This window comes from Microtus pennsylvanicus, chromosome 4 (assembly GCF_037038515.1).
Source record: "Microtus pennsylvanicus isolate mMicPen1 chromosome 4, mMicPen1.hap1, whole genome shotgun sequence".
In the NCBI taxonomy this organism is placed as follows: Eukaryota; Metazoa; Chordata; class Mammalia; order Rodentia; family Cricetidae; genus Microtus; species Microtus pennsylvanicus.
The window spans coordinates 77,494,660-77,513,828 of NC_134582.1; the positions used below are offsets into that span (position 1 = coordinate 77,494,660).

The 19,169-nt window shown below is 45.4% G+C and overlaps 1 protein-coding gene and 2 long non-coding RNA genes across 3 annotated transcripts; 1 reads left to right on the forward strand and 2 right to left on the reverse strand.

Annotated features, from left to right (window-relative positions):
* Positions 1–519: 519 nt before the first annotated feature.
* Positions 520–2,249, reverse strand: LOC142848741 (uncharacterized). Its single transcript, XR_012910464.1, has 3 exons — positions 1,982–2,249; positions 1,447–1,501; positions 520–878 (listed from the first exon to the last, which is right to left on the reverse strand). It is a non-coding gene; the product is annotated as an uncharacterized LOC142848741 (long non-coding RNA).
* Positions 2,250–9,876: 7,627 nt separating this feature from the next.
* Lect2 (leukocyte cell derived chemotaxin 2) lies at positions 9,877–18,604 on the forward strand. The gene is made up of 4 exons (XM_075970932.1): positions 9,877–10,107; positions 11,792–11,888; positions 13,290–13,435; positions 18,226–18,604. The coding sequence occupies exons 1-4, from the start codon at positions 10,062–10,064 to the stop codon at positions 18,390–18,392; spliced, it is 456 nt and encodes a 151-aa protein (XP_075827047.1). The 5' UTR covers positions 9,877–10,061; the 3' UTR covers positions 18,393–18,604.
* LOC142848743 (uncharacterized) lies at positions 9,890–12,013 on the reverse strand. Its single transcript, XR_012910465.1, has 3 exons — positions 11,777–12,013; positions 10,984–11,020; positions 9,890–10,131 (listed from the first exon to the last, which is right to left on the reverse strand). It is a non-coding gene; the product is annotated as an uncharacterized LOC142848743 (long non-coding RNA).
* Positions 18,605–19,169: the final 565 nt, after the last annotated feature.

Sequence of the window (19,169 nt, forward strand, 5' to 3'; positions counted from 1 at the left end):
CCCAGCACCCAAATGAGTCCACTTACAACTGCTTGTAACTCCAGCTCCAAGGGCATCAGATACTCTCCTCTGGTCCCCATGGGTGCTTGCAAACACACACATACACACACACGTACACGCACGCACACACACGCTCACATGCACGCACACATACATACACACCTTAAAAAGTAAAAGAAAGATTTCTAAAACTTGTGAATGCTAGTTCTGCTTCTATCACAGCTGATTCATGGAAGGCTGGGATTAAGTACCCACCACTACACCACATGGTGCTAGCCCAGGAAAGGATCATAATTCAGAACTGACACGTGACTTCCCATGGACGCATATTGCTTTAGTATCATCGTGAAGTTGAAAACCCCCAACTCAAACACTGTAAGTCAGAGACCGTGTTCCTTTGGGACGAGGTGGAATCAGAACGGCCAGGAACGAAGAGGCATGGTCAATTGAGCAAGCGCCGCGTGTCTTTGCTTCCTCTCACGTTAACATGAGTGAACTGTGTGGGAGCTGAAGCCACTGTTTCACGTGGGATGTCCAGGACTAAGTCAGAGGCACTGTCGGGAGGCCAGATGTTATTCCCATTGCTGCATTTTAGTCTTTTCCTGGAAATGATCTCATCACAATGGCAACGCTGTTGTCCAACTGGGCATGCTATTTATATCCTCAGCTCCTTCGCTCGGGTTTGAAACGCACCAGACTGAACGCGCAGCTTTGAATGTTGAGCTCATCCTGGAGAATCCTTTGCCTGGGGCTGTCATGGTTGATTTGGACGACTCGTGTTGTATGTACACGTTATCCTGACCTAGAGTTAAGGTGTAGTTCTGAGTGACACTTTCGTGTGAACCAACACGGGAAGTCAAATACTTCATTATTCACTCCTGCAAAGGAAAAAATTGACTGCACCTCATTATCTCCGACTGATTAACACTGACAGGGCGTTTAGTCAGTCATGAACAACATCAATACTTAAAAGAAAAAAGGCTCCCAGAAGAAACATGAGAATAAGGCCTTTTATCTACAGTCAATGTTTGGTTTTCTTTTTATCTTTAAAGTTAAAGGTAAAGAGCAATATCATGGAAAAATTAACTTTTTTGAGACTATCATAGGTCTTTTCATAGTTATCTAATTTTGATTTTATACATTCCTCTCACAAAAATTAAGAAAGCAAAATGAGAGTTACTGATACACATACCTATGTACACTTTTAATACTTTGTTGTGAAATTGAACATTTAGAGAGAGTTCTCTATTGAATATCAGTTTGAAGGAAATGAATGTATTCACTGACAAAAACCCACAGAGAACATTTCCAGTCACCATCTATAGGCCAGGCCCCCTGCTATCTGGTTCCTATGCTCGATCTCACTTTTTTGGTCAGCTTTCTGTTTCTGTGAGAAAGTGCCGGAGACAATCAGCTTATAAAGGAGAATGGTTTGTTGGGGCTCACGGTTTCCTGGTCCGCCGACCTTGTTGCTTTTGAGCCTGGAGTGAGGCGGTGCATCCTGATATGGAACAGAGAGGAAAGCCCTTAGGTTCATAGATGAGACGTGAAATAAAAAGGGAGAACGGGCAAGAGACTGGCGTCCCACACTCCTTCTCAAGGGTGCCCGCAATGCCACACCAGGCTTTCCCTCTTAGCGCAACAGCGAAAGGACCAGAGCCTGCAGCAGGAGCTTCTCACTCAGGACCCTTCCACATCCAGACCACAACACCCACTGAATGAGGAACTCCAGCAGAAGGTGCAGGTGGCCTCCCCCTTGCCCAGCGAGGCTCTTGGGGACTCTTGCGGTACCTGAGTCCCAGTGGGCTGGCTCCTTAGCACACAGAGACTGTGTGTGTGGTGACAGCCCAGAGCCCGGCTCAGAGTGAGACGCCAGTCCAGGAAAATGGAGGACATTTTCACAAGAGCAACGAGCAAGCTGTAAGCCGCTCCGTTTCCCCACCAGAGGTGGGGGCATCTGGGGAGCCTTGTTTGGACCCACCTCTGCCTTAGGCGGTCTCTGCTGCCAACCCTGAGTCAGTCACCACGGGGTTAGGTGGCTTAGCCACTACCTTTCTCCTGTGGAAGGAGAGGATTCGCCAGAAAGATTCAAGATTGCCAAACTTGCTTTCTCTTCTGAATGTAAACATTTTAAGTCATGTGTGTCTCCCCACTCCATCCTCCGTCTGTGAAAACTGCTCGCGGCTGCCACTTGCCTTCCATGTGTAGAAATAAGTTAATTTCCTTACTAAAAGGAAACAAGAGCACCATCTGTGACCAGCTTTTTCCACAAAGGGTAAACCTTTACAACAGCGTCACGCCGTGGTGTCAAACTGCAAGCTTCCGTTGTAGGTATGACTCAGAACCAGAGGGTCAGGCCAGCACGGACCTCGAGACGTGGATACAGCTATTCCAGATACTTTCACAGCCCCAGATTAGTTAAGATCCAAACGTGGGCTTTCAGGACAGTAAACAGATCAGGAGCACTGAGAGAGTTCGCAGTCTGCTCAATGGCGCCCACTAGTGGAGATTCGCACTGCGGCCGCTGGCAGGAGCAGGCATTCCACCGCAAGTACTGTGCACCAGTAGATGGGGAAACTGAGGGAGAAGCAACATGGGCAGCTTCTTGGCGCCCAGTCTGGTCCATGAGAGACGCTGGCTTCTATATAAAACTCTAGTTGCTCATCATAACCTTTCTCTCATTTATTTGTGTAGCGACAAGTAAGTGCAACCCAAGCAATCTAAGGGAATACACAATGTCTGGGCAAAGTGTGAGCCCCTTTCAGATGCGCATAATTTAATGGCCATTCAAACAAATGCTTGGGATCTCCTCTTCCACGAATATTTTGTTCAATCTATAGAAACAAACAATATTGTAGGTGAGAATTATTTGACAAATATTTTAACTGCTCTGTTATATATCAAAACTCAAAATACAAAATACAAAAAAAGTTGACAAAATTTGCCAATAAATTCAAAATGAATGCACATCAGTAATGGGATTTTCTTACAGAACAAGCCACTAGTTAAATGTGAGGACTGGGAGATGGACCAGCAGGAAAAATGCCTGCAGAGCTAGGTCCCCAGCAACCATCGCAAACCAGCCATAGCAGTGTGTGCCTGTGACCCCAGAGGGTGGGAACATGGTGTGTGTGGATTCCAGGGCCTTATTGGCCAATTGGGGTAGCCCAAAGGATGAACTCCAGATCCTGTGAGAGACCCTGTGTCAAAAACTCATGTGGGGAGCAATAGAGGAAGACACGTGATATCGGTCTCTAGATTCTGCATGTGCACACTTGCACAGATGGGCATGCCAGCATTCACACATGTACGTACACACAGGAAAAAGAATAAACTTGTGCTGAAATATTTGATCACGTTGGGGACAGACGTGCAGGGGCTGACCAGGTCTCGTCCTTCAAGCTGTCCACTTTCACAAAGAAATAGGGCCATCGTCCTGAAGGAACTTTAAATGCCTCACAGAGAAGTCTTGAGGTTGTTTAGAGACAAGACAGTAACCGGCTAGGAGAATGACGTGGAGCAAACAGGACTTGGGGTGAACGGTAACAGGATAGAAAGGCCTCTGATTTGAAGGGAAGGAGAAGACCACAAGGCAGCCAGAACGCACAAGGGATGTGCAGCAAAGACACGCTACATGGGAAGGCTGCAGGTCTGCAGGGTGGTCCTGAGCCCATGGCTTGTGAAGACAAGCTTTCTGAGGTCATCTGTGTTCTCATTGGGTTTTCCCGTCTCCATGTCCAGCCTTAGCATTTGCTAAGCTGACCACCTGTGTCTTGGCTCCTTGGCTTCCTCCTCTTGCTTGTTACTTCTGGGCAGACAGACATTGGTGGGGAGGGGCGCAGACCTTCCTAGGGCCCCACTGTGAGACAATCCTATTATCAGATGAATTTGAGTCCTCACCTCATTTCATCTCAAGCTCATGGTCATTTCCTCACCTACTTTTACTTTTCTCGAAAGATTAGGGCTGCTCTAGCCTGCCACTCCCCCCCCCATATTCACACACACTCCCACCCCCACCCCACACACCTTTCTTAGACCAGGCTTCCCCTCTAGGTACCCTGACTCTGCTGGCAGGCTCTCATGGAAGAGGTCACTCCTTGCTTCTGGCTATACTGAGCTTGGGCTCAGTAGGAAACACACATGGTGATATCTTCATCATCCACAGTCCTCACTGGGGTCTCTGGGATGGGGATTTGACTGTCAGAGAAACTGTGCTGGGCCAGGCGCAGGTGAGTACTTTCAGGGGTCAAGGTCAAATAGCTGTGGCTTGTTTGAATTCAGCTGTGGAGGAGCTAACTGCAGCAAAAGGTAAAACAAAAGGTGCTTTGTTCCCTTTGAGAGCCACTGAGGACTTCTTCCCTGGAGCTGTCAGCAGAGAAATTACTGCAATCCCTCTGCCTCAGCAAGGCAAGGTCGGCCTTAAAAAAGCAAAACATAATTGAAGAGGAATAAAAGGAGCAACCTGGAGCTTTTGACAGGGAGAAAAAATATTTCAAAAGAATTGTTATTTGTCTACAAAGGAATAAAAACACTAATTGCTTAATAAACAATTTTTATTTCAAAAGCCACAGAAGAAATATTTCTCCTCCAACCCATACTGCGCTCCTCTGAGCTCCCGTGATAGGTGGCAAGAGCCTCTTCTTGTGTTGGGGTTGAGGGGCCTAGAGCCATGTTCTGTTGAGGGGTATCTGATCACACTCTGTGAAAGGCACCTTCTGATTGGTTTAATAAAGAGTTGACTGACCAATAGCTAGGCAGGAGGTGTTTAGGCGGGACTTCCTGGCAGAGAGAGAAGCTCAGTTAGAATCTTTGTGTGCAGGAGGCATCAGCAAGATATGGAACAAGTCAGACATACAGACAGATACACAGAATGGGAGAGATAAGAAGTCAAGAGAGAAAGTAGATAAATAAACTAGCTAATTTAAGTCATAAGAGCTAGTTGGGACAAGCCTAACCTAAAGTCCAAGCTTTCAAAATTAATAAGAAGTCTCAGTGTCGTTATTTGGGGATTGGCAGTCTAAGAGAAAATCTGACTGAGATCAACTACACCCTCCTCTGTTCTCCCAGGTGGGATCATCCTTGCCTGCTTCAGCCGCCTTCCCGTCTTTGCTCTAAAATGCCCTACTCTTCCCTATTGCTTTCTGCTGGTAAATGACAAGGACTGGGGCCAAATACTCCAAGAGCCCGCCATCCACAGAAGGTGGTACTCAGGGTTGCTTTCCCAGCTCACACTTTTCCTTGTGTCTTATTTCTCCCCTTTTCTTCATCAGCCATGGTAAACTGGACAGACCACAGGTATCCTTGAGATTACTGCAATCAGCAAATCAACAAAATGAAATTTCTTGGAGTCTCAAGGTTATGCCCAAAGGGCAGGCTCCTGTTCTAGCTCAGTTAACCTGAGGTCACCTGAGTGACTGGGTGACGTAGTGGTTACTTCACGTCTTCTCGGGTTCCTCACAGTTTCCAGGTCAAATACCACCGGAGGAACATGGCTGTGAGGTTACTTTTTGTTGAAGAGATTACTGTTTAAACATACTTCTAAAAGTTATTACATCTACTATTTGTATGTGAGTGTACACACGAGCCGACAGACAGATGCCATAGTGAGTGTGAGGTCAAAGGACAACCAGTTAGAGTGCTGGAGTCTGTTCTCTCCTTTCACCATGGGGGTCTTAGGGACTGAACTCACGATGTCAGGTTTGGCAGACCACTGAGCCATCTCACCTGCCCCAGAGTAACATTTAAATCACCAGAATTCTCTTTAAAAAACAGGATATGGCTCACCCAATCAGCTGAAGGCTTTAATTCTGTCTCCTGAATGCATTTGGACTTCACACTGCAGGGTCAGCTTTTCCAGCTCCCCAGCCTGCCTATCCTGCTTGCCTCCTCAATTGCCTGGACAAATCTTTTAAAATCTGTTTATCCCCCCCACTTCCATCTCCACCCCGTTTTCTATCTCTTAGAGATCCCTCTAGGCCAGAAAGACAGCATTCTCCCTGGAAGCTCGTACCTCCCCACAGCAGCCTGGTTGCTTTAAGTCAGGCAACCCACGTATAGTCACACCACCCTTTAGGGGACCGGGTCTAATCAAGTTTCTTAACTTGATAGTCATAATCTAGCAACAATGGGATTTTCTCAACTTTCTATCTTCTCATAAAACATGCTCACAGTGAACCTAGAAGACCACACACACCATGGGACATGCCCAGTCATGGCATGAATGTTTGTGAATGTCCAGTGATGAACTGTTTACGCTCTGTCTGTCTCCATCAGAAATGTTCCCCAGGGGAAGGCCACAACCCCCTGGAAGAAGATGAACTTCAGAAATGTCAGCTTTGCAAACAGGCCAGCAAGGAAGTGAGCTGGATCCCTAGCCCTGGAATAAGTCGCAGGCTGAGCTTGCTACAGGTTGTTCCGGCTTCTCCCACCCTTCCCGCCCCTGGGTTCTCACTCATCCTCATTCTCTCCTCTGAGCTGCACTCTCTCAGTTACCTGCCCATCTTTGCCAGATCTGCTTGCCTCTCTGCTGCCTCTCACTGTGGAGCGGTGCTGTGCCCACACACGGAGCTGGGGCAAGATGGACTGGGTTGCTGAATGCTGAAGTAGTATCGTCATCTCTGAAAGACGCTCTTGCTGAAAGTTTCCTTTTTTAGGAGATGTCAGTAGTTAGATGGGTATTTTAATCCCTGGGCAGCCCAGCATCACTTCTTCCCTTGACACGGTGGGGTGACTCTTTGCTTTAAGATGCTCAGCCTCTCTGAGTCAACCAGCAATGGTGCCAAGAATGTGTGTGTTGTAACCGCTGGCAACGGCGACAGGTCTGTGTGTGGTGCAATCTCTGAGTTCAAAGTGTGGTGGCTTGGGGTAATCTAAGTCTGGGCTTCCCTATGTGGCAAGCAGCTATTTGCTTTCTGTGATCAAAGCACCCACAGCAAGGAAGTTGAGTGGAAGAGTGTCTGCGGGGACCATGAATGTGGACAGAGAGAACTGTCTGCTGCCTGGAATTCAGGACATTCTGGAATCATGGGCTCAAAATGGTCTGATTCTACAAATTAACACACAGGCAAGGTTTTGAAAAAAAAGGATCCTCAGTTGGAAAGGTTGGATTTAAATGAGCAGCTGTGGAGTCTTCCTAGACTGCCCTTGAGCTCAGTGGAATGGAGTAGCTGGGCTTGGTTTTGTACCAGTTGTCACTGGAGTCTTTTGGCCGTTACAAATTACCCCTCTTCAATAACTATTAGTTTGTGACGTCATGTTTAATGTACATACCCACTCTTCAAACCCATGGCATTTGAAGCCAATCAGAGGCATGCTATGTTTTGAGAGTCATATCTATTTCCTTGTATTTTGAAAAGAGAAAGACTGTAAAATCCACAAAGGATTCCTTTTACATAAGCAATAACTCCCACCAGGACCCAAGTGTTAAGACAGGCAGTGGTTCTATCCTTGCCCCATCTCTCTTTTCTTTAATCTCTGATCCACCCACTGCCTTTGCTGCTCAGGGCCGTGACGTTCTTCATGGGGACAGCTTCCAGGAAGTTGACTGACTGCATCACTGTTCTATCCTTTTACATCTGATCCAGGCTACAGCTTCCCCACACTGGACAGTGGAGTTAAAGTTCTTCATTGGCTTTGCGTTTGCAGATAATTACCAGGGGGCACCAATGCTTCCTTCCCTCTGCTCTTTCTGCAGTGGTGACGCTGTGAAGACATCTGAGCCTGCCCTGTCCCAGTCACTTTCCCCAACCGTTTCACATCTCCCATGCTTGTGTGGACCAAAGTTTATCAAGGGTTTCAAGACGGAGTCTTATCATTTCTTCTTCAGTTTGGAGAGTTGTTCCAGTCTCAGAGAGAAAGATGGTTTGGAGAAAGGTTAATAAGGAAGGCAGGAAAATCAAAGAAAGAGCCACAGATAGAAAGGCAATAAAATTGCTGGGACAAAGGTCTTGGGTATTTGAAAATGTGAGAGGTGCTGCTAAATTGTCCTCTGAAAAGGTTAAACTGTCATCATCTGCAGTGAGTGTTCAGGTGTCCGCATAGCCAAGCTCTGACAGGTGACATTTTTCTCCTGTTTTGTAACCTTGTGTGAGGGCAACGCAGCTCATGCCTACCACTGATTGGTGACTTGTAGCCATTTTGCTATGAAAGTTGGTTGATGCCTTCTGTTCCTTTCCCTATTCTGTGTACAAGGCGGTCCTCGTAAGAACTGTCAGCTCATGGAGGTGACAGCAATAGGGATGCACTGCGTACAGGCTTGGAATTGTCAAAGTGCAAATTTAATAAAGTTTTAAAAGGTAAACATCTTATTTTATATAGAAAAAGACCTCTTAGGCTATTGGTAGATGGATAACCTTGAACTTTTGATCCTCCTGGTTTTGTCTCTGAGTACTGAAATCAAAGGCTTATACCCCACATCTACTGTATGAGAATGGTGAGCCCTTGGCAAGCACTCTGCCTACTGAGGTTTTATACTGCTGCAACAACTCATCAGGGACTGGTTCCTTCAGTCTGTGTTTTGGACATTGAGAGGTCTAATCTATTCCAAAACAGATAAAAATCCTATGTCGCCAGGCGGTGATGTGGTAGCACACACCTTTAATTCCAGCACTCGGGAGGCAGAGGCAGGAAGATGTCTGTGAATTTGAGGCCAGCCTGGTTTACAGAGCAAGTTCCAGGACAGTTATGGCCATTGCACAGAGAAACCCTGTCTCGAGAAAACAAAACAAAGGAAAACAAAAATCAAAAACCTTGTGAATTTCATGATTTATACTCTCCCCTTTGACCTCTTTGCAGGGTAAGGGAGAGTAAACTTTGATGTTCAGATCAAGCTTTTATCTCCTTCCAGATGTCCCCATTCTGCTATGCCTTTCCCCTGATGGTCAGGGGAGATATGTCTATCATGTACTGCATTCTACATGTATTTAGGTCTGCTTCTTGAGAAGGAAGTCCTTCTGTATGTGTGTTGCTTTTATTGCTTGATGAATAAAGCTGTTTCGGTCAATAGTTTAGCAGAGTAAAGCCAGACGGGAACTCTGAACATATATATATTAATTATATTAATTACAAGACTGTTGGCTGATGGCTCAGGTGTATTTCTAGCTAGCTCTTACATCTTAAATTAACCCATTTCTATTTGCATATGTTTCCTCAGCGCTGGCATCTGCTCCACTCTGCCTATTCTCTCTCTCTCTCCATATATATGTGCGCGCGCGTGTGTGTGTGTGTGTGTGTGTGTGTGTGTGTAGATAGATAGATAGATAGGGATAGAGAGAGTCTTTATTTAAGCTCTTATCCTCCATCAAATGATTGATATCCTAGTTTAAATATATTTTCCTTAATGACGGATGATTTAAATATTAATTTCCACTATCACAAACATTTAAATTACAAGGTCAAAAGAAATAAACAGCCAAGCAATGGGGGCGTACACCTTTAATCCTAGCATTCAGGAAGCAGAGACAGGCAGATCTCTGTGAGTTCGAGGCCAGCCTGGTCTACAGAATGAGTTTCAGGACATGCTCCAAAGCTACAGAGAAACCTTGTCTTGAAAAACAAAAAAACAAAAAAAAAAAGATAGAAAAAGAAAGAAACAGAATTATGTTAAAATTAGCTAAAATCTCTTGTATATGAAATGTAACTGAGCGGACAATAGACTAGAGATATGCTGACAGTAGAGAGCATCCCCGTCATGACCAGTCAGTTCTCCACTGAAACACGCACTGTCCATGGAAGGACAGTAAGAGCCACACCGCCATCGACACGCACATGCTCCCTCCAGTCTGCACCCACTGTTGTCAGTCCTGTTAATATGTAGTTGGGATTCCCGGTAGCACTGGCTGCTTCCCCAGATCAAAGGCTCTCACAGAGGTCTCGCGCAATCGGACCGCTCTCCACAGCATGCTACAGTTTAACTTGTCTCGGTGTGCTTTCCGTGTCTCATTCTGAATCCAGGAGAAATACAGGGTTCTGAACCTAACTTACCAGAGAATATTAACTCGAGCTTGAACAGTGTGTGCACGGAGCAATTCTAATTAGAGGAAGAGACAGGAAGCAAAATCCAGATGTTTTCCACAACAGTCCTCATCGCAGCTGCCTTGATTTCCACGGGTAAGTTGAAAGTACAGTTGAATCCTGGTTAATGAAAAGTATATACCTGATTTGCTCCGATCTTAAAAGTCTATGATAACAAACTTGCAACATAAAATTTGATATTTATAATTAAGGTTGCAGTAGGTTAGAAAATAATGCAGTGGGTGGGGCTGTGGGGGTTTCTCCACCACCTCTTCCAGATGTCCTGATTCTTCAGAGAGGGAAATGTCAACATGTGTATGTGTAAGAAGGCTTTCAGACAAGCCTCCAGTTATTTGGCTTTTGAGACAGCATTTCTCTGTGTAGCCCTGACTATTTGGAACTCACTGTAGATCAGCCTGGCCTCAAACTCACAGAGATCCGCCTGCACAGGGGGAGGAGGGGGTTCTCAGTCTCCCTGTGGTGCCTTTCCCCCCTCCTTCCCTCTCTAAGAAGCAGGGTAGCCCATACTCTGGGTGAGCACACTAGCAGCCTCTCTTCTCTCTCCTGAATGCAAGTCAAGCAGATGTCCACGCTGGACTCTGCCTCCCGAGTGCTGGAATTAAAGGCATTCACTGGCCTGACCTGGAACTTAATATGTTAACACCTCACCCTCTCCCCCACAAAACCCTAGAAGGTAAAAATCTCAAGTAAGAGCTGGATGAATTGATGGTGGGAAATTCCTGATGCAAGACTGGATTGGGATGAAGGTAAAGTCCTCTTGATGCTCATGGTAGGCAAGTGAACTGAACAGACTAATGACAATCTGTCCACGAGATGCTTCAGCTGTCCAGGAAAAACGCTGGTTCTAGAGCCATGCTGTTAGAATTGGATCAAGGATTCATTGGAAGCTTGGACCCACAGTAGAAGCCTTTTGAGACTCATAGTTTAAGTTACAGTAGAAAATATACTTACCGACCATATTCTGCAGCTCTTCTTCACAGCATATATACTGCCAGGAAGAATAAAATGTCCTTTAATACAACCAACCACCAAATTTTGCTTCAAAGTGAGAGGCTAAGATTGCTAACTGTACCTCTGTGAATATTAACATTGAGAATCAGGGAATTCAATTGATATTACTTGTAATATTAAAGGGGTAAGTTGCATTTACAGACTGCAGCTGCCTCTCACTGTGCTTACTCCTCGTAACCTTCATGTAATCATCTCCACTCCCTTCCCAGCCTCCTTCTGACCTTACTAACTGTGGCTTAGCACTTTAGATTATGTCTCAAATCCTACTTCCAAGTCTGTAAATCTGAGATTGAGGTCGTGCTGCGTGAAGTTGGCAAGTTAGATAGAATACGCCATGCCTGAGAGTCAAACTTTTGCCTGGATGCCATTCTTAGACCTGATTATAAAGCAACATTTCAAAGTTACTGTACAGCTCCTAAAGTTGTTTCTTTTTTAAAGCTATGCTGTTTACCTTTGTTTAGCCACAGTGGCTCCCAGGTCTGGTCATATGCAAAGGAAAATCTAAAAGCACAGTTTATACCGTGTATTCATGAATGATTTGGAACAGTGAGATGAAGAAATGAGTGATTATATATACACATTTATATGCTACAGAACAGAATTATACAGCAAAGGGGCTAAGTTTTATGTCTGAATCAGTTGTCCATAGGAAGAACTTACCTATGAACTCCTCAAAGGAGGGGGGAGTAGACACACAAGGGAGACCCAGGCTGAAGATGCCCACAGCTCTCACCTCTCTCCTCTGCAGCCCTGGCAGGACCGTGGGCTAACATATGTGCCAGCAAATCTTCCAATGAGATCCGGACATGCGACAGCTATGGCTGTGGACAGTACTCTGCTCAAAGGTACGAGGAGGCACAGACATCCGTTTTTCATGTCGTCTTTGTCCTGTTTCCTAGAGGGCGCACAAGGACCTCCCTCTGACAGCCAGGAACCCAGAGCTCTGTGCAACGGTGACTGTATTTGGAGCAGCTTCTAAGACCCTGCTTCTAGGATGGGGTCTGCACTGGAGACAGAGCAGGGTGAAAGGGAAGGGGGTCAACACGCTTTCCTTCTCCACCTCTCCACACATCGTCTCACTTCACCTGGCTTTCCAGCGTGAAGAAAACCAAACTACCCCACTGTTTTTATAATAAGGTATTTGAAGTGATTGATCATCCCACAGAGTTGGAGATGGTGAAGGCTACACTTGAATTCAGCCCTTTGGGTTCTTTTGCATCCACTCTACTGTTACTGACCAAGGTTCTGCAATTTTAACATTAGAGGCTGATTCTAGTCAAGCAAGAACCTCTTGATCCCTTCTAGACAAGGGTCATACTCCCGAGGTTCCGAAAACATTCAGGCTGCTGACAAGCAGCCCTCTATCAAACTGTAGCACTGACCTCTGCCCGAATCACAGGGGAGCTCTCACACGGTCCTGCCTACAAAGACATCAAATACTCAAGATGGGACTGAGAGATGGCGAACAGGAAGAGGGACCTCAAAATGAGCGAGCACTCAAAAGTTTGTACCTTTAATTTACACAGTAACTTCTAGACTCTTCCCATAGAACCCGATCAATATTGCCTTCTACACAATTCTAAGGGTCCCATCCTTGTGAATCTGATTGTTCAGTAGAAAGTCTGGGAAGAATAGGCAGTTAAAGCAGTGGCAAGCCAGAACTGCCCGGTCATAGAGACAAACTCAAGACGCCTTGCTATTTGGAATGAGCTTGTTTGGGCTCCACGCAGTTTGACAAGGCTGGGAGGTAGCCCTCACTGTGTTAAAATAGTACTTACATCAAATGGAGTTTATAACTACTTTTACTGTGAGAAAAGAAATAAAACCCAGGGAACACATGATAGCTATGCAATAGGTTCCCTAAAACAGCAATTCTTTTAAATTGGCTTTGGGTGTGTAGCTCAGTGGTACAGCACTTGCCTCATATCCACGAGGCCCTGGGTTTGATTCCCAGTGCTAAAAAATAAAAGGCCTTAAAGGGGTCAAGATTCAGATGACAATAAAATGTACATGTACACCCTGTCTCAATTTTTTTCAAGATATCCTATAATAATACTTAAGGCTTACTATGAAGGAAATACGATTTTAAATTATTTAATCTTTCCAATATGGCCATTAGTACTCACGAGCAGAGCAGAGAGGTTAAAATCAGGCTAAACAGAGTAAACTATCCCAGGCACTACAATTTCTTCTGGCCGTTTCCCCGAGATAGCCCCTCAGTCTGATGGTTCTTATTTATATTCTAGAACCAACAGGCATCACCCAGGTGTGGATGTCCTGTGCTCGGATGGATCTGTTGTGTATGCACCTTTCACTGGGATGATAGTGGGCCAGGAGAAGCCCTACAGAAACAAAAACGCCATCAACAATGGCCTTCGCCTGTCTGGAAGAGGTAAGAGGAGAGATCTGGGACACCGTCTGGTGCAATGCTGACGTACTTAATGCAGGTTCCAGACACAGAAGTTTCATGTTTCTTTCATGATGATAAGATTCAGAACATATAGGACAAACCAAGCCAAAACAACAATAACAAAAAAAGGGCTGGAGAGATGGCTCAGTGGTTAAGAGCATTGCCTGCTCTTCCAAAGGTCCTGAGTTCAATTCCCTGCAACCACATGGTGGCTCACAACCATCTGTAATGAGGTCTGGTGCCCTCTTCTGGCTTGCAGGCATACACAAAGACAGACTATGTATACATAATAAATAAATAAATATAAAAAAACAGATTTCTTAAAAAAAACAATAACAAAAAACCAAAACAAACAAACAAACAAAACCCCAAGAAACAGAGGGTGCCTAATGATTCCCTGAAACCTGCTTGTGTGCAAAACTCCATAGCTGACCAAGCTGGTCCCTCTGTAGCCCAGGTGGCTGTGCTTAGAAGAATGTCTGAACAAAACTGGTAGCCATGGCAGACACATACTTTCATTTACCAGAACCTTGCAATTCACGAACGTTAGCACTTCCGCAGCAACTGAATGTGAGCTTTTTCCAAACGCCTCTCTGCTCAGTAAAGCAGGTCCCCAGGGACTGGATTTGCTGTTATTCGTTTGAATTCTATTCAGGTGTGATATGGACACAAAACTGTGCATGGTGCAAAAGTGGACTCTCATAAGCTGTCACAAGGTGAACACACTGCGCAGCAAGACAGCATGCATGACCAACCTCCCAGAGACCCCTTGTGCCGCACATTAGTCTGGCCTGTTTGGAAGGATCGGTGGAATTAAGCAGTCTGCACTGTTTCTTGAAGAAGCTATCATGGCTGTGAAATTTGCATGTTCATATAATGCTCATTCTTTTTCTTTAGAAATGAAAACATACAGCTTACTAAAAAAGAGAAAACCTTCCCGATAATGGCAGTGGACCAGGGAGCCAAGGGTAAAATCCCCAAAGGCTCATGGTCATTCTTTTATTTACACATCCCACTGTTCATATTGCCTTCCCTTCCAGCGCTTCTTCAGCTAGGCCCCTAGACCATGGTGCCACTCGGGTTAGGATGGGGCTTTCCTCCTTGGTGGAACCTCTGTGGAAATTCTTCGACCGAGGGTCTTCTAAGGACCCTAAATCCAGGCAGACAGCAAAGATTAACCCTCACCCTACCACAGAGACAAACACACGTGCTCATTAAGAGGTACATGATCAGGGTTGGGGAGAGAGCCTGCTCTGTAAAACGCTTGCCTCGCAAGCATGATGGTCTGAGAGCCATCTCCAGAACCTACGGCAAAACCCAATATGGTGGTGAAACCCAGCACTGGGGAGGTTGACTCAGAGGCTCCCTGGGACTTGCTGACCAACCAGCCTAGCATACTGGGTGAGCTACAGGCCAGTGACACACACACACACACACACACACACACGCACACACGCGCACACACTCGAAGGGAGGGAGGGAACGAAGGAGGGAGGGAGGGAGGGAAGGAGGGAGGGAGGGAGGGAAGGGAGGAGATGCTAACTGGGAATAGAATGGGCCTTTGAAACTTCAAAAAGTCCACCCCCAGTGACATACCTCCTCCAACAAGGCCACACCTCCTAACCCTTCCCAGACAGTTCCAACTGAGGACCAAGTATTCAAATATATGAGCCTATAGAGGCCATTCTCTTTCAAACTACCAGTGAGCAAAAACAAACCCTCTTCCATTTAGACTAGGGGGTCACTGGGTCAGCTGACAACGCACCTGTGTCCTGGAGTTCATCTTCAAGTGGTCCCAGTGCCTCCAACCAGCCCTGGCTACCCTGGTTCCAGACTGCTATGTGGCTAGCACACTTAGCACTTGGCAGTGTGCTGTGTCACACCTAGGGTGTATTTTCAGCTGCAGGAGATGCTGATATGCTGTTTTCTCAAGTGGCTGTTGTGGTTTGCATCCCTGCCAAGAGCTTGGGAGCTCCAGTTGCTCCACGCATGCGTCAGGCTTCCCTGCTGCTGGGCCTGGGTGTGGAGCCTATCACCATGGTTTCAATTTGCTTTTCCCCCATGGCAAAGACATTGGCACCTTTCCATATATTTTGATAGCATGGATAACAATCTTTTGTGATGTGTTTATCTAAATACTTTGCCAAATTCCTACTGGAATATGCACTTACTGATACATAGAAGCTCTTTATGTTTCCTGATGGGTGCCCTCTGCCAGGTGTGCATGAGCACACACTTCTCCACTCTGCAGGGCGCCACTTCCTTAACACACAGAAATTGTTTTCATGTGGTCAAATCTAGTAATTTATTTCACTTATTTTGACCTGTGTAGACACATCTGCCAGCACTGAAACTTACTATGTTCGCCTCATATTTTGATCTAGTCAGTCTCCAGTGGGCTTGTGTAAGATATGAGGGAGGGACTGGGTTTTACTACACCATTCTTTTTCAAATAATATATTGCATAACCAGATGCCAGTTTGTATGGGGCTTTGGGGGTGTGTATGTGTGTATGTGTGTAATGGTGTCTTTAAGCCAACAGCCCTTCAATGACCACTCTGTACTCTCTGATTACTTGAAGTACTTTTTTTCATTTTATGCTGATTGCTTAAAATGTATTGTGTATTGATTGTGAAGCAAATAAAAATTCACATTGGCTCATGCTAAGTGCTTGCCTTGTTGAGCTGCAGTTACTATACTGCACAGTACAATGCCACGGCTTTGTTTTCCGCCCGACCCTCTCTTTACCAGCGTCTGTGTTATTTAGAGCATGGATAGTATACGGGCTCCATCTTCCTCAGAACTGGCAATTAGCGCTAAACCTGGCTCTGTGTCTGTTTCAGTGTGTTTGGGGCTGTGTTCTGTACTCTGGTCACAGGCTCCTTATTTTCTGCTGCCTCCATTTCCTTGATGAATCTTTGTTCGAGTCTTATTTTCGGCCACTTAAATCACTGCGTGTTATTCTACGCAGCATAAAACTGGGGTTCATTTGTGCCCTTGGGAAAGAGTTGAAAGAAGACAAGCTCATTCCCATTTACAGACAATTCATATCTGATCCCAACACCATCTTGCCATTTTATAATTATTACATTATACTATGTTTTTACTTGGAATTATATTTAGAATATATGTCTATATGTATAAATATTTTTCTAAACACATATATTTAGAATATATACACACATCTACATATATTTATATAATATATACATCTATTTAGAATATATACTATATATACATATATACACACATATATTTAGAAAAGTATCCTTTTTTGTTTCCACTTTTCTTTTTTAGGACTAGTAGTTTTGTTAGAATAAATATATGTATATATATCACATTTATATATGTTGTCTTGGACATAACATTACTCTGGGTCAGTTTTCTACTCTCTAAGTTTTTCTGCTATTCTTCTATTCTCCAATATTTCATTAGAATCCACTCTCTGTCATCCTGTATTAAACTAGGATTCTGTCTTCCTGTTTATTCAGTTCTGCTTCCTCTGGTTTTTGTCAACTTTCACCCCAACCCCCTTGCCCCCCCCCCAGTCTGATCATTCTGTGTCACTATTAAAGACTAAGGTTCGACTGGACTTTGAAGCAGACACTCACAGCAAGGACAGCCTACGTCTCTTGGCAGTCTGTTCCCGGTGTTTTTTTTCTTGGCTTCCTTCATTCTCTTAGCCATAAGCTTAGTACTTTCTGCAGCCTCCTCCTTGTCTTAGCATGCTGTTTCTTCAGAGCAATACATTGGCATTTGTGATGCAGGACACGCTGGGTAACAAGACCTTGCATCTTTGGAGCTTTGGTCCTGGGTTTCTTACATTCTTTAAGGGCTCTCTGACAGCATATTGGTGAACACCATCTTCTTTAGAGAACCGAAAAGTTTCCAGATTCTGCCAGCTTTGTCGGCTCCAACACTGAGGCACAGAAGTATCTGTTAGTCCAGGAGTATCTTTCTTTCCTCTTCTTCAATAAAGGAAGTTGAAAGCATCCAGAATGGCATCCACAGTGCATCCCTGAACAGCCTGGCATCTTTCTCCTCAGTTCTCCTTCATCTCTAATAAGAATGCCAGGTGCACTCTGCCATGGAACAAGACACCTTGCTTCATGGAAAAACTGTTTGCCTTTCCTGCCACAGATTCGGACCATATAATCCTTCCACTCTTCACCCGGAGCATCAGCGGCACTTCTGTGGCCACGAGCTCCTCAGAGAAAGCACAAAGGTCTCATTCATCACTCACTGCAATGAGTTTTTGACAGCTGCGGCTGGGAAAGAAACACTCAGACTCATAAAGACATGGTGGGCTGCCAGGGAGGTGCCACAAAAACTTCCATGGCTGTTTTTATATGTTAAATGTGTGCATATACATGTTTTGCAAGTGCACATGCGCATGTCTGTGTATGTCTGTCTGTGTGTGTGTGTCTGTGTGTGTGTGTGTATGTGGTGTGTGAAGGCCAGAGGTCATCCTCAGTTGTCATTCCTCAGGTGCTTTGTATTTTGGAACATGGTATCTCATTGGCCCGATGCTTGGCCGGATGGCTAGGCTGGCTGGGACCCCAACATCAGGAACACATCTGTTTCCACCTCCCTAGGGCAGAGATCACAAGAACATGCCCCAACTCTCAGCTTTTCCCTGGGTTATAGGGATAAAGCCCTGGTACCCACCTGCAAGGCAAACTCTTTACCAACTAATTTATCTCTCCAGCCCTGTGTTTTAAATTTCTGATTCAATGCTACAGAAGTCCAAATAACATCTCTATTTCTTTCAGGTTTCTGTGTCAAAATTTTCTACATTAAACCAATTAAGTATAAAGGTTCTGTAAAGAAGGGAGAGAAGCTGGGCACCCTGCTGCCCTTGCAGAAAGTTTACCCCGGCATCCAGTCGCACGTACACATTGAAAACTGTGACTCCAGCGACCCCACGGCATACCTGTGAGCACAGACACCACCAGATCCTGTCCAGAGTGGAGCGTGAACATGTCTGCCCTGAAGAAACGTGTGTTCCAACAGAAACACAATCAGTGCAAACCCCACACTTCTGATTCCAACCCATTGTCACCCTGACCTTCCTGACACCCAGAGGACCAGGGTGCTTTTGTATTTTAGGTTTTTAAGTCCTGATGACAGAAATAAACAAATGAATCCCAACATGTCCAAACTGTATTTCTGAGACCTCTGAACTAGCTGCTTCTCTGCCTGAGAGGGACAAAGAGCTTGAAGGTCTTTCCATGACCCAGGGATGAAGAGGTGCTCTCAGGCAGGCGTGGCACATGCCCTTAATGAACCTCTTATGCTAAGGCGATGGGATCTCAGCCACGCACTTACCTTGGTCAGGCTAGTTGGAGGGACAGCCGGTCACAGGGTGAAGGTTGCTGGTGTTTCTATCGGTAACCCTTCATGCTACGCAAAAGGAACAGGCTTCCTGGGAAGTGATGGTGGCCTCCTCTAGAAGACAGCACATTCTAGACCTCAGTGAGGCTGCGTACACACAGGGCGTGTGAGGATGAGAAAGAGAACTACTCTTAGCTGAGGTGTCTGAGGATCGAGGTCAGGCGGCCTCATCCAGCAACGCCAGACATCATTATACATATAATGCCCAACATATTATACATCACTCCTTAAAGCTGCTGACAGCAAGTACGAGGGAAAAACAAAACCAAGTAGATGTGCAAAGACAGAAAAATTCTGGCTCTAAACAGGTCAGTAAGGAATG

Coding starts and splice junctions, on each gene's coding strand:
- Lect2 (XM_075970932.1), top strand. CDS start 10,062: ATGTTTTCCACAACAGTCCTCATCGCAGCTGCCTTGATTTCCACGG. Junction 10,108..11,791: donor AGCTGCCTTGATTTCCACGG/GTAAGTTGAAAG, acceptor TCTCCTCTGCAG/CCCTGGCAGGACCGTGGGCT. Junction 13,436..18,225: donor CCTTCGCCTGTCTGGAAGAG/GTAAGAGGAGAG, acceptor TATTTCTTTCAG/GTTTCTGTGTCAAAATTTTC.